At 40.3% G+C, this 12,563-nt stretch overlaps 1 protein-coding gene across 2 annotated transcripts in view; it reads left to right on the top strand.

Annotated features, from left to right (window-relative positions):
- Positions 1-12,563, top strand: part of Ugp2 (UDP-glucose pyrophosphorylase 2) — a 53,306-nt gene that overhangs the window by 38,572 nt on the left and 2,171 nt on the right. For both annotated transcript variants that reach the window (XM_021176333.2, XM_021176332.2), the window contains exons 4-8: positions 2,581-2,766; positions 3,898-4,031; positions 5,269-5,566; positions 6,494-6,691; positions 7,314-7,556. In XM_021176333.2, the coding sequence (XP_021031992.1) occupies positions 2,581-2,766; positions 3,898-4,031; positions 5,269-5,566; positions 6,494-6,691; positions 7,314-7,556 (1,059 nt within the window). The remainder of the gene's footprint in view (positions 1-2,580; positions 2,767-3,897; positions 4,032-5,268; positions 5,567-6,493; positions 6,692-7,313; positions 7,557-12,563) is intronic.

The raw sequence follows: 12,563 nt of genomic DNA, 5'->3' as shown, positions 1-12,563 counted from the left end.
AAGAAGAAGAAGAAGAAGAAGAAGAGGAGGAGGAGGAGGAGGAGGAGGAGGGGGAGGAAGAGGAAGAAAAAAAAAAGTGGAGCAGAATTACAAGGCCTGGAGAAACCGCAAGTTCTAAGGGGTCTCATAGATGTGGAAGATGGTAGTGTAGCAGTAGATCTGCCCAAAATAGGCGCACAGCATGTATTCATATTAACTGGGTTGTGTTTTCATTGCTGGGGCATATTTGGGTTGGAGGTTTACCGCAACAATTCCTTACATCTAGTTATTTATATCTTTTTACATCAGAATAATAAGTATTGAAAAATATATCCAATAATTGTTGTACTGAAGTGTAACTATTTTGTAGTGTGGTTGTATTGTGTTTAGGAATTTAGAGAAAAGTAAGTGATATCGATGTAAACTGTAGTGAGAAAGAAGTTCACATGAAACTCTCCTGAGGGAGAGAAGAATGTGGTCAGCGACAGGCACGTGGAGGTTCCGTTGTGAATCTGTAGTCTATAGATTATTATGTATAGATATATAAAGATATACATCATGTTTCACAATTTAAATTTTAACATGAAATTGGAAAACACTGTCTCACTGTGTGTAGGAAAATTGCTTTTACGTATTCCATGTTTTTAAAAAAATGTCCAGAGCATTTGTTAAGTAAGACTATTTCTGATGGTATCAGTCTTACCTAACATGAATGGAACAACTGGATTTTCAGCTAAGTTCTTGGTATGAGAAATGAAAGTAACTGCAAGGAAGGTACTCGCTTTTATAAAATAGATGGAAAATAATTAGCTTTTTAAATAAATATGATGTGTCCAAGAAAATATCCTAACATAATAATTGACTACTGGAAGCCATTGCAGACAGAAGCATTCTCTTATTCACCAGTTGATTTCACAGCTGGCTGAGAAAGGATTATAAAATACCCTTTTACATAAGGGGACAAGAAAGTCCATCTTTGTCATCTTGTATTTTTTTAATGGTGTGACACTTAAATTGGGGCTCCTTCTTCTTCTTCTTTTTTTTTTTTTTTTTTTGGTTTTTGAGACAGGATTTCTCTGTGTGGCCCTGGCTGTCCTGGCACTCACTTTGTAGACCAGGCTGGCCTNGAACTCAGAAATCCGCCTGCCTCTGCCTCCCGAGTGCTGGGATTAAAGGCGTGCGCCACCACGCCCAGCTCTTCTTCTTCTTCTCCTTCTCCTTCTCCTTCTCCTCCTTCTCCTTCTTCTTCTTCTTCTTCTTCTTCTTCTTCTTCTTCTTCTTCTTTAGTGGGGGGGGTGGTGAGTGTGTGTGTGTGTGTGTGGTATAAGAGAGAGAGAGAGAGCAGCCTTTCTTTTGTATTCAGGAAATAGCTACTAAAGCCTATACACTTAGGAGGAAACCTGGCAGTCCCACACTCTGAGAAAGAAGTCAGAACTAGTGATAGCGAGGATTGTGGAGAGGGGCATTTTGTATTCCTTAGTGTTCACAGCAAGTAAGAGAGAATATTCATTTACAGTTGGCAGTTTAGAAGAACGACGGTACAGACAATGTTTTGTAAAAAGATCTCTGAACAAGAATTATATAATGAGTTTGTCTGTCAGACACAGAGATGTTGGCCTACAGGGCCTAGATCACAAGAGGTAAGCCCAATCAAAAATGACCTCACATGAGTACACATTAGCAGATAACAGAACAGATAATAGCTAATGTTCACAGAGTAACCAGTGGCTGGCTTACATGTTTTATCTTATACTATAATGGAACTAAAGAGGCCATTTGAGGGCTTATTCTATTAAAGCAAAATAACAAAAATGTCACAAATATACTGCAATTCTTTTATAAAGCTTTCATTCTTGCTCTAAGATGTAAGATTTCTTACTCTGCTTTGAACAACAGCAAAAAACGTGGGTCTTTCCTATAAATGTCATCGTTTCTGTGCTTAGAGGACAAATTCAGGACTAGGGCACTCTGCTCACAGACTTAGGGTTGGCTTCCCCAGCTCCAGCCTTCACACTCCTTCCTTCTCAGGGCATTTCTTAGAACGAGGATGTATAATTTTCCAGTGCAAGTTTTTATAAAATGACACCCTGCACTTAAGTTTTGAGGAAGTAGCTGTGCTACGCATACCTAGAATTGTGACTGAGAGCCTGTGCCGCTTGCCTCTCAAGGGTCATCTTACAACTAAAGATGACAAAAACAAGTGTATGTTGCTTTTTGCCTCCCATGGTAGGAGAAATAATGTATAATTAATATATATTATTCTCCAGAATTGAAGCAGAATGTAATGCACCTGAACTACGTAGACTTGACCAAGTTTGTGTACCTCATTTGATATTTTGATTAAAATAGGAAATAGTTTCTTAAGGTAATTCAAGATTTAGATATTCATACCAGTCAGACCAGTGTTTGTGCACTGTACTTCCACTGTAGTTAAGTATGCTACTGAGCTCCAACTCTGTGCAAGGGAAGCTGCCTGTGTGTACTTGTTGGGACTTTATGTTTGAGAAAGTTTTAAGGAATCCTAGAAGTGACCTTGAGGTTGATCTGCTTTAACTTATAAAGCTACTCATCTGCCCTCTCTAATGTAATATTGTCTTTCAGATTCAACCCTATGAAAAGATAAAAGCCAGAGGCTTGCCTGATAACATATCTTCTGTGTTGAACAAATTGGTGGTAGTGAAACTCAATGGTGGTTTGGGAACCAGCATGGGCTGCAAAGGCCCTAAAAGTCTGATTGGTGTAAGAAATGAGAACACCTTTTTGGATCTAACTGTTCAGCAAATTGAAGTGAGTAGCATTTAACCTTTCACATAAGATAGGAAAGTAGATTTAGTTTTTACATTATAAAGTGCTAGTGCTAGTTAACAGATTGCGATTTTGTTTACGTGTTAGTGTGTGGGGTTGGGAAACTGTAAGGGCGTATTCTTAAGATGCAGCAGCTCAGCCCTCTGTAAATACTTTGTTCTGCAGCCTTCATGACCCTGGGGTTTTCTGGCTGAATCCCTTTTGAGAGGCTGCAGAGGGTGTTCTCATCCTCATCTGGTTGGACGTCATGGATGCTAAGAACTGTTCTTGGCTTCCTTCTTTGACAAAGTTATCAATTGTCGACCTCATGGGAGAGAGGTCCCATGTCTTTGGCATGTCTTCTTCCTTTGCCTAATATGGTGCTGACAGCTACCAATCATAATGGCAGCAGTGGCAGCTAACATGTATCCAGCATTTACTGTGTACCAGGTTTTCTAAGTGCCTTCCCCAAAATGACTGATTTGTTCCTCTCAGCAATTCACAAGTACTGTTCTCCCCATTGTATGCACGAGGATGAGCTCTAAGCTTATGGCGTCTAAGTAATAAAGTAAAACCAAACCTGAAACCTGAGAGTCATCTTTTGAGAGACAGAAGATTGAAGTGCTACTACTGAGTTTGAAATTCCTGAGAAGAGGAAACCATGGCTTTGTAACTTTGTGTCCTCATCTCCACAGAGCGTGAAGACCAGAGCAGATGCATAGCCAGCACTTGTCTACCTTTAGGCCATTGAGGACTGCTGACTACATGCTCAGCTCCAGTAGGGATTGCCCTGGGCAACTGAATCTGGGCCTCAGCTAAGTTAGCCATGAAATGAAGACAGTGGCTCTCTTTCAAAGGGTCATGGTTTATTGAATGAGTTCATGATAAATTGCTTAGCTACATAGCCAGCTCAAGGCCGGCACTTACTTATGTAAAGTGTATATGTGTGTGTGTGTGTGTGTGTGTGTGTATATATATATATATATATATCCAGATATATATATATATATATATATCCAGAGAGCACTAGAGGTCAGGTTTTAAACATTTTGTGATTAACCATTAAAGAGTGGTTTTATGTATTAAGTCAGAGAATGTGAGTCTGGATGATCTGATTGTCGTTCTCCTCTTTAGCATTTGAACAAAACCTATAATACAGATGTTCCTCTCGTTTTAATGAATTCTTTTAACACGGATGAAGATACCAAAAAAATACTCCAGAAGTACAATCACTGTCGTGTGAAAATCTACACCTTCAATCAAAGCAGGTACCAGAAATAAAAATAATTAACTGGTGGGATTGTGGCTTCACATGGTTCCTCATTGCAGCCCAAGGTCAAGTCATGCAAGAACTGATGTCCTTAAAGCTAAATACAGGTTGATCAATAGGTGATGGTTGTAAACTTTGGTTCTATAATTTCTACTCCTCAGAGAATCTGCTTGAGATCTTATTCTAAGTCCCAAATATTTCAGGACAGTTTATAAAAAGCCTTTGCATGTTAAGGTCTCTGGTTAGGTAGATGACTTCCTGCAAACCACAGGACTGAAAGCCTTTCCTATGGGAGGAAGGTTCTTCACCCTGAATAGATAGCTCTGTGGGAATTAAGTAAGCTTTGGAGAGAAGCATCTACTCTAGGGTGGGGAGTAGTGAGTGGAAAGGATTCAGATGACTTGGAGAACAGGCTTTCTATTTAGGGGTAGACAGCAGCCTACAGAAACTTTTTGGAAATGGTTGGTGTATCTAAAGTTGGATCATTAGTTTGTTGGTATTTTAAAATTTGCCCCCACTCCAACATCATAATGTTTGTTGCCTGCCTCCTAGAAGGCTGTCTGTGTGTGTATGAGCTCTTTCCTGCTTCCCTTTACTTTCAACTCTTACCCATGCACAGACACTTGCATGTAAAATGGAGGGAAGCATCCCAAATGCATCAAGAGTGGGCAGGTCTCCTCAGGTAGATTCTCAGGCACGAGAAACATCCTACACCAGATAAGTTTAAAAACGGTGACTTACCTTTCCTCCTAGAGAGTTGTAAAAAACAATCTTAAAAATATGAAGTCTACTCTCTTCTGCATGGCCACAGGAAACTTCTCCTGAATGACTATCTAGAAGACAGGTTTTTTTTTTTTTAATAATAATGAGTTTTTGAAATAGAGGGATGTTTTATTTAATATTTAATCTCTATGGACAACCTCTGAAATAGAGGGATGTCTTATTTAATATTTTAAAGTGTTTTGGTTTTAGTTATGTGTATCTGTGTATTATCTATGTGTAGGTATGTGCACATTAGTGCAGGAACCCAAGGAAGCTAGGGGAGGGTGTCAAACGCCCTGAAACTGGGTTTACAGAGCTTGTGAGCCATTTGATGTGGGTACTGGACACTGAACATGCTCCTAACCACTGATCTGTTTCTCCAGCCCTTATTTAATTTTAGTGTATTGTTTTACTTGAAGGATTAGGGTATGCTACAGAACCAGTGTAATAACATTCTTATTTTGTTTTTAAAGGTACCCGAGGATTAATAAGGAATCTCTACTTCCTATAGCAAAGGATGTGTCTTATTCAGGGGAAAATACTGAAGCTTGGTACCCTCCAGGGCATGGAGATATCTATGCTAGTTTCTACAATTCTGGCTTGCTCGATACCTTTATAGAAGAAGGCAAAGAGTATATTTTTGTGTCTAACATAGATAATCTGGGTGCCACAGTGGATCTTTATATTCTTAATCATCTGATGAACCCACCCAATGGGAAACGCTGTGAGTTTGTCATGGAAGTCACAAACAAAACACGAGCAGATGTTAAGGTAAACACTGAAGATTCATATTTTCACATTTGACAAAGCACGTAGCTAAAATCCTTTTTCTAGTTATAAGTTTCTATTTTATATATAACATACCATTTACCTAACATTTTAAGAAAGTGTGATATTATTCTGTGGGTTAAGTTTTAAGATAACAGTGTGTATCATAAACCCAGAATTAATAGTAGTATACATCTATGTCAGTAATTTAAATTGGAAACAGTTTTCTTGTGTTTTTATGGAACAAATCTGAATTATGTGGAAACACATAACACCAGTTTGTTCCCACCAGTAACACTCTTCTGGTTGGCATTTAAGTATTTTATTATGTTATCCCTTTAATGGAAATATAATTCTACAAAATGTGTGTATGTATTATATGAATACTTTGACACCTCACTGTCTATGTAGTTGTGCAAAACTAATGCAGTTGTTTTAGTACAAAGTGTAAATTGCACATGGCATATTTGGTAGTTATATTTGGCCTTTGATAAAGTGGCACACGCGATTTTACTGTTTACCTGTCAGTGATGCACACCAAAACAATTCCCTGCTCTGAATTCTATGCCACCTCCTCCCACTGGTGTGGTCTCATGGCTGTAAGAACTTTTCTAGCCTCGGTCTGTTTCTCCCCCTCTCATTGCCTCCCTTCTCCCTCATCCCCGACCTCATCTGGGTAGGATTAAGTTGTTTGTGATGGGCAGTGGCTTGCGAATGAAGAAGGCTGATAGCAGATCTTAGGAAGAGCAGGAGAACTCGGATGAACTCCTAGAGCTTAATTATAGACAGGACTGTGAGAGTTTATGATAAAGTAACAATCTGAATCATAAATATGGTACTCTGTATATTGGATTAGATAGTCATTATCTTGTATGAAAGTCAGAATCAGTGTGGTATGGCTGTTTGCAAATTGATTGTCTGCTTCTCTAGGGTGGGACACTCACTCAGTATGAAGGCAAACTGAGACTGGTGGAAATCGCTCAAGTGCCCAAAGCACACGTTGATGAGTTCAAGTCTGTGTCAAAATTTAAAATATTTAACACAAACAACCTATGGATTTCTCTTGGAGCAGTTAAAAGACTTCAGGAACAGAATGCCATTGACATGGAAATCATTGTGAATCCAAAGGTTCGTGATGGTCACAGTCCAGTGGGCAGACCAACCCCTGCCTACTCTTGGAGCTTGGCTGTTTAGTCAGTCACACCTTTATCTAGTCAGGCTCTCCAAGTCTCAACTCATGTCCTCCAGAGTCTGCATTCATCCCAGGGATGTGATGCTGACTTGACTCTAAGCTGAAAAGGACCACCTTCAGTGTAGCTGCTGCTTTTATACATAAATGCCACTGATCTGTAGGCATCTTACATAAGTTTTTCCAACCCCTGGCTCTTAAGTGAAAAATGAACATGTCGCTAACTCAAGCAAACTTAAAAAACAAAAATAACCATATACGTAAAGCAATATAAGTGCTTGATTGATGTCAGTTCTTTGGATTCTCTGAGACCACTTCCCAAGTACTAGTATCACAGAGAACACAGCTCTGAGTTAATAGATACGTACAACCTGTGTTTACTGAGTGGTTTATATTCGTAATTCCAGCGGTTGGAAAGTGGAGTTGAGGTAGTTCAAGGTTGTCCTCAGTGCTGTGTGAGCTTGAGGCAGGTAAGTTTTCATACATGAGATTGTGTTTCAGGCCCCAAACCCTTTGTTTCCCCACTCTTCCCTGACTTCCTTCTTCTTTCTTTCTTTACAGACATTGGATGGAGGCCTGAATGTAATTCAGTTAGAAACTGCAGTTGGAGCTGCAATTAAAAGTTTCGAGAATTCTCTAGGTATTAATGTTCCAAGGAGTCGTTTTCTGCCTGTGAAAACCACATCAGATCTCTTGCTTGTGATGTCAAACCTCTATAGCCTTAACGCAGGATCTCTGACCATGAGTGAAAAGCGTGAATTCCCTACAGTGCCATTGGTTAAATTAGGCAGTTCTTTTACCAAGGTAGGTAACTGGAAAGATACTTGGAGAATTATTTTCCACTACTGACTTTGTATGGCTCCATCTGTGGTGTGGTTTGAAGGAACTGACTGCAGTCTCTGCAGCTGGTCTGGAGAGGAGGAAAGAATGCTTTAGTTGTTAGCTTTTCTCCTCTGACACTGCTTTCACTAGTCAGCAAAAGTTCATTCTGCTTTAATAAATATTTATTGTGCTTCTGCCATCGCCTAGGCAGTTTCTAGATAAGGAAACTTAGCAGCAAACTGAAATCCCTAGCTTTATAACATTAACATTCTAGAGGGAGAAGCTAAGAAGCCAGTTCATCACATGCATAGTTTGTCTCTCTGTAGCTTTCTCGGAGACAAAGCAAGGACAGAGTTGGAGATGTGTGGTGGAGGGATGGCGTAACAACCCTGGCCAGCCACAGAGCCTCAGGAAGAAGCTGGGCTGATGTGTATTAAGGCAGAAGGCTTCAGCTAGGCAGGGGTGATAAGGAGACTTAGAAAACCGCACGGCTAGTACAACCGGGCAAGTTGGTGGCTAGCCTTGAAGGTCCTGCTGTGCCATCTAAGTGTAGTCTAGTCCTGGCTGTTCAGTGCCATTTGTTCTGGAGTGCAGATGAAGAATCGAGTAGAAAACTTTGATTATGTAGGTCCTGAAAGATGAAAAAGAAGTCTATCAAAAGCTGCTGCTGCTTCAAGCTAGATGGAATAATGGGTTTAAGGCGGGCAGGAGAGTTGGAGTTGGAGGTGAAAAAAATAAAAACCAAGAAATTATGTCATGGCCACAAGATACATTTTGAGGGGTTCTGTTTCAGAATATGAGAGAATTGACTTACATACTGATGGGAATTAGTATAGTCATAGGAAAATATTTGCAGGAGACTCCTGGAATAAATTCTTGACTAGCCTTGCAAAGATCTACTAGTGGAGAGACTGGCATCATGTCTGCAGAATCCAGCCCAGCACTAGGAGCAAGGGGTAGAGTAGTCAAGGGGGCAGAGTAGCATAGTGGGAGACAAGCCAGTAGGGGTTTGCTTTCTTAGCAAAACAGAAAACAGGAAGAAATAACCCCGTAGTGCTCACTTGTGATCCCTGCTGTCCCTTGCCCTGAGCCCTGCTGCATCTGTGGCTCCTACCCATCCTGTAATGCCAGCTCGTTTAGGATACTCAAGCCTTGATGGGCTCTCCTTTCTCTGAGGGCTGTACAGACCATTCATCTTAGTTTCTCATTCTGAAGCAAAGCATCTGTTCTGTTCAGCTGTACTGTAAAATGCTGGACTAAGTTTTAGGAGCATCTACCATCCTCTCCCTCATGGGCGTTTGAATGTAAGTGCAAATAAACAGGTTCTTCCCATAGAAGAACTTAGCCAGAAAATTTTTATATTTAAGATAGCTTTTAAATATAAACCATTTTTCTGTTTTTAAAAGTATGTTCATCTGTTTTTGTACATATATAGTCTTAGCCGTCACTACCAGCCCCTAGCCCACCATCCTATCTCCCTCCAAACCTCATCTTCTCTTTTTATTTTTATAAAGATATTTGTTTGTGGGTGTGCATGTGTGTACCTTGTGTGAATTTATGTGCACCACATGTGTGCAAGTGCCCTCAAGAGGGTGTCATGCCCTGTAGAACTGGAGTTACAGAAGGTTGTGAGAGCCTGAATCAGGCTCTGGGAAGGGAAGGCAGGCCCTTTACAAGAGCTAAGTTCTCTGAACTGCTGAGCCATCTCTCCAGTCTTTGAACAAAAAAAAAAAAAAATTGCTAGTAGCTCCAAATCCAATTAAAGCTAACCATGTACAAATGGACATGGGGTCTCCACTGGGCCATAGGCATACTCAAAAGTGGCCTGCCCCCAGCGGTCAGGAACGGAACTGTCACAGCTCCTCAGTTGTGAGATGACCCGCAGGAGCTCTTTAGTCCATGCTGAAATTTGGACTGGCCTGATCTGCACGCAGTCAAGCTGCTGTTGTGAATCCATTCCCTAAAGAAGTCTTTATTCTTTGACCATTTTTTATATGCATTGTCTTGATTCTGTCCACCCCACTTTCTAACTCCCCCTGGGACACCAAGTACAGCAACTTTTCCCCTTCATGCTCCTTTTTCTTTTTTGTAACCAAGTCAGATTAGAGCTGCCTATGGCAGTGTTGACTGATGGTGTTGGCTTGTACAGATGAAGAGCTGTAGTTGTGGCGAGTTTATGAATGCAGTGATCATGCCGTACCCAGAAGACAGCATTTCATAGCACTGACCCCTCCCTCCAGCTCTTGTATTTGTCCAACCACTCTTCTATAGTGTTCATGGATCCTTGAGATTGGGATTGATGTAGATGTTCTAAGAACACAGCAGTCACTTGTTCTCAGCACTTGACCAGTTATAAGTCTCTGCATGAACTGCTGGCCATGGAAAAGATATCTGGTCAAGGTTTAAGGCAACACTAATGTATTGGTATAGAAGGCATTTTAATAGCATATTCTTTTAGCAGTACAACAGCTGTAAGTTCCCTCCTAGGGCCGCCATGGGCTTCTGACCAGGGCTGTGATGCAGAGCATGAACTCCTTTCTGTGGAACAGGCCTCGAATCCAATCAGAAAACATTTGATCCCTCCAGAACTGTCATGCCCCTGTAGTACCGGTGGGCACATTTTCTGATAGATTTGTGGCATACAGAGTTTGCCATTGGGCAAGAGCACTGATAGCTTTTCTTCCCCAGTAGCCTTCATAGCGCCTTCTGGCATTTTCTGTGAAAGCTATCCAGCAGAGAGGAAGTTTTCAGGGCAGTTCCAGCTTGACTGTCTGTCATATAACCAAAATGTGTTATCTTTAGCAGTAGGGTTGTACCATTTAGTTCTGGTGGGCAGCCAGGAGCAATAGCAATGACCTTTGTTCTTTTGGTGAACTTGCCCTGCCAAGTAACTGAAAGTTTCCACTCCTGGGCACTGAGAGATTTATTAACCAGTATATTCTGGGGAAAACATTGACCATTCATGCAGGGTACTGGTAGTGTTTTCATGTATCCTTAGTTGTGGGTGACTTGCCCCACTCACCCTTCCTCTTCCTGTCCCCTTTTCTGCTCCCAATTCCTGCTGAAACCTTAAAAAGCTCTAGTATTTCTCACTTCCCTTGCTCCTTAAGGCCTCGTCTTTTCTCCGCCCCCTCCTCCATGGACCCTTCTACTTTCATGGGCTCCACAGATACTCCCAAGTAAAACAGATAAATCTAAAAATTCAAAACTGGGCACATATGAGAAAACATACATCTTGTCTGAGCTTAGGTTCCCACAGTGCTTGTTTTCCAATTCCATCCATATTTCTTGCACTTTTACTAGTTTTTAAGTTTGTTTTGTCAGCTATTAAAACACTGACACTTGTCTTATAGGTCCACATGCTTAAAATCCCTTTTCCATCCTTTGACTTTAAAGTAGTGTCTGTCTTTTGTGGTGATGTGTGATGTTTGTTTTTATAGTGTAATCTGTTCTCTGGATGTGTGTTTCTGAATAGATAGCTCCTATTTTTTGACTCAAGTCTATTAGCCTGTATTTTTTAACTAAAAATCTAATTTGCTATGAAATTATAAATTACAAAGTCTAATTAATATTGAAAATTGTGTATTGATTCTTGCCATTTTGTTATGGGGTTTTACTATTTTCCCCCTCCTGCTTAGTATTATTCTAGTGCCGTTTTTTTTCCTGTGAACTGCCTTTGAATGGACTCCTTCAAGTATCTCCTATAGAGCTGACTTTTAGTAGCCATACATTTCTTTAGTATTTTTTTATCAGGGGAGGTTTTGTCTTCTCTTCAGTTATGACAGATAATTTTGTTGTCCATTGTATTTTTGGTTGGCAGTTACTATCTTCCAGAACTTGAAAGCATTTTTCAAGCCATTCTGACTAAAGTTTCTTTAACAATCTGTTATTTCTGATAGACATACCTTTTATGTGACTTGGTGCTTCTTTCTTGAAAGTAGCATGTTTAGTGTTTTAATTATGACAAGGGGAGGCTATTCTCTATTATTGTCTATTGGAGTCCTAAATGCCTTCTGCATCAGGATTCCCTTTTTCCTGATTCTTCTGTTAGGATTCTTTTGAGAATGTTTTTGTGACAGAATCTCACTATGTAGCCCTGGAAGTCCTGGAACTGTGTAGACTAGTTCCACCTGCCTCTGCCTGTCAGGTGCTGGGATTAAATATGTGCCAAAAAAATATGCTTTTAGAATGATAATCTTCTTTCTATGCTCATAACCTGGAGACTTGGTCTCTCCAGAGTGCGTCATGCATCATGGAAGTCCACTGGTCCTTAATTATTTTTGTCCTTGTTGGGTTGTCCAGTTCCTCCATTTTGTCTTCAAGCTCAGTTCCTCTCCTTGATCCATTCTATTATGTTTTTTGTTTAACTGTGTTTTATATATCTACCCAGCGTTTAAGATTTTTTTTCTTCAGATTTCTTTGTTGAATTCTTTCCCTATCATCCACCACCTTCGTTATTTTGTTGAGCTGTTTGTGTCATTGAACAGACTTACTATTTTGAATGACCTGTTTGGAATTACATCTAACTCATTTGGAAGAGGCATATTGTCTAGGTTTTTGTCATACATTGGGATTTGGACATCTAATGTTCTTTGCTTTTTTTAATCAGCTATACTTTTTCAATTGAAGTACTTGGAATATTCAAGTGGCACTTATTTGTGGTAATGCCAAGTGTGTAGTTGAGAAAATAATTCTTCAGTCTAGGGGTACCTGCCCTAAACTCTACATTATTCCCCAAATAGGGTACTGACTGGGGAGAGCCACAGCTGTTTGTTAGCCCCACTATGCACTTATTACACTAGCCAGTTATTAGGACAAAGGCAGTTTACAGGAGAATAGGTACTCTATCATGGTTTGAAGGCATGGCAGGAGACTCTAGAAGTGAGAGCTCACATCCTCACTCAAAAGCAGAGTGTGAACTGAAGTAGGGCAGACTTTAGGCTCCAGGCTCTTACCCCGTGACATACTTCTTCCATCAAGACTATCCTC

The sequence above is a fragment of the Mus caroli genome, chromosome 11, assembly GCF_900094665.2.
Source record: "Mus caroli chromosome 11, CAROLI_EIJ_v1.1, whole genome shotgun sequence".
Classification (NCBI taxonomy): domain Eukaryota; kingdom Metazoa; phylum Chordata; class Mammalia; order Rodentia; family Muridae; genus Mus; species Mus caroli.
This window is presented reverse-complemented; position numbering and strand designations above follow the sequence as displayed.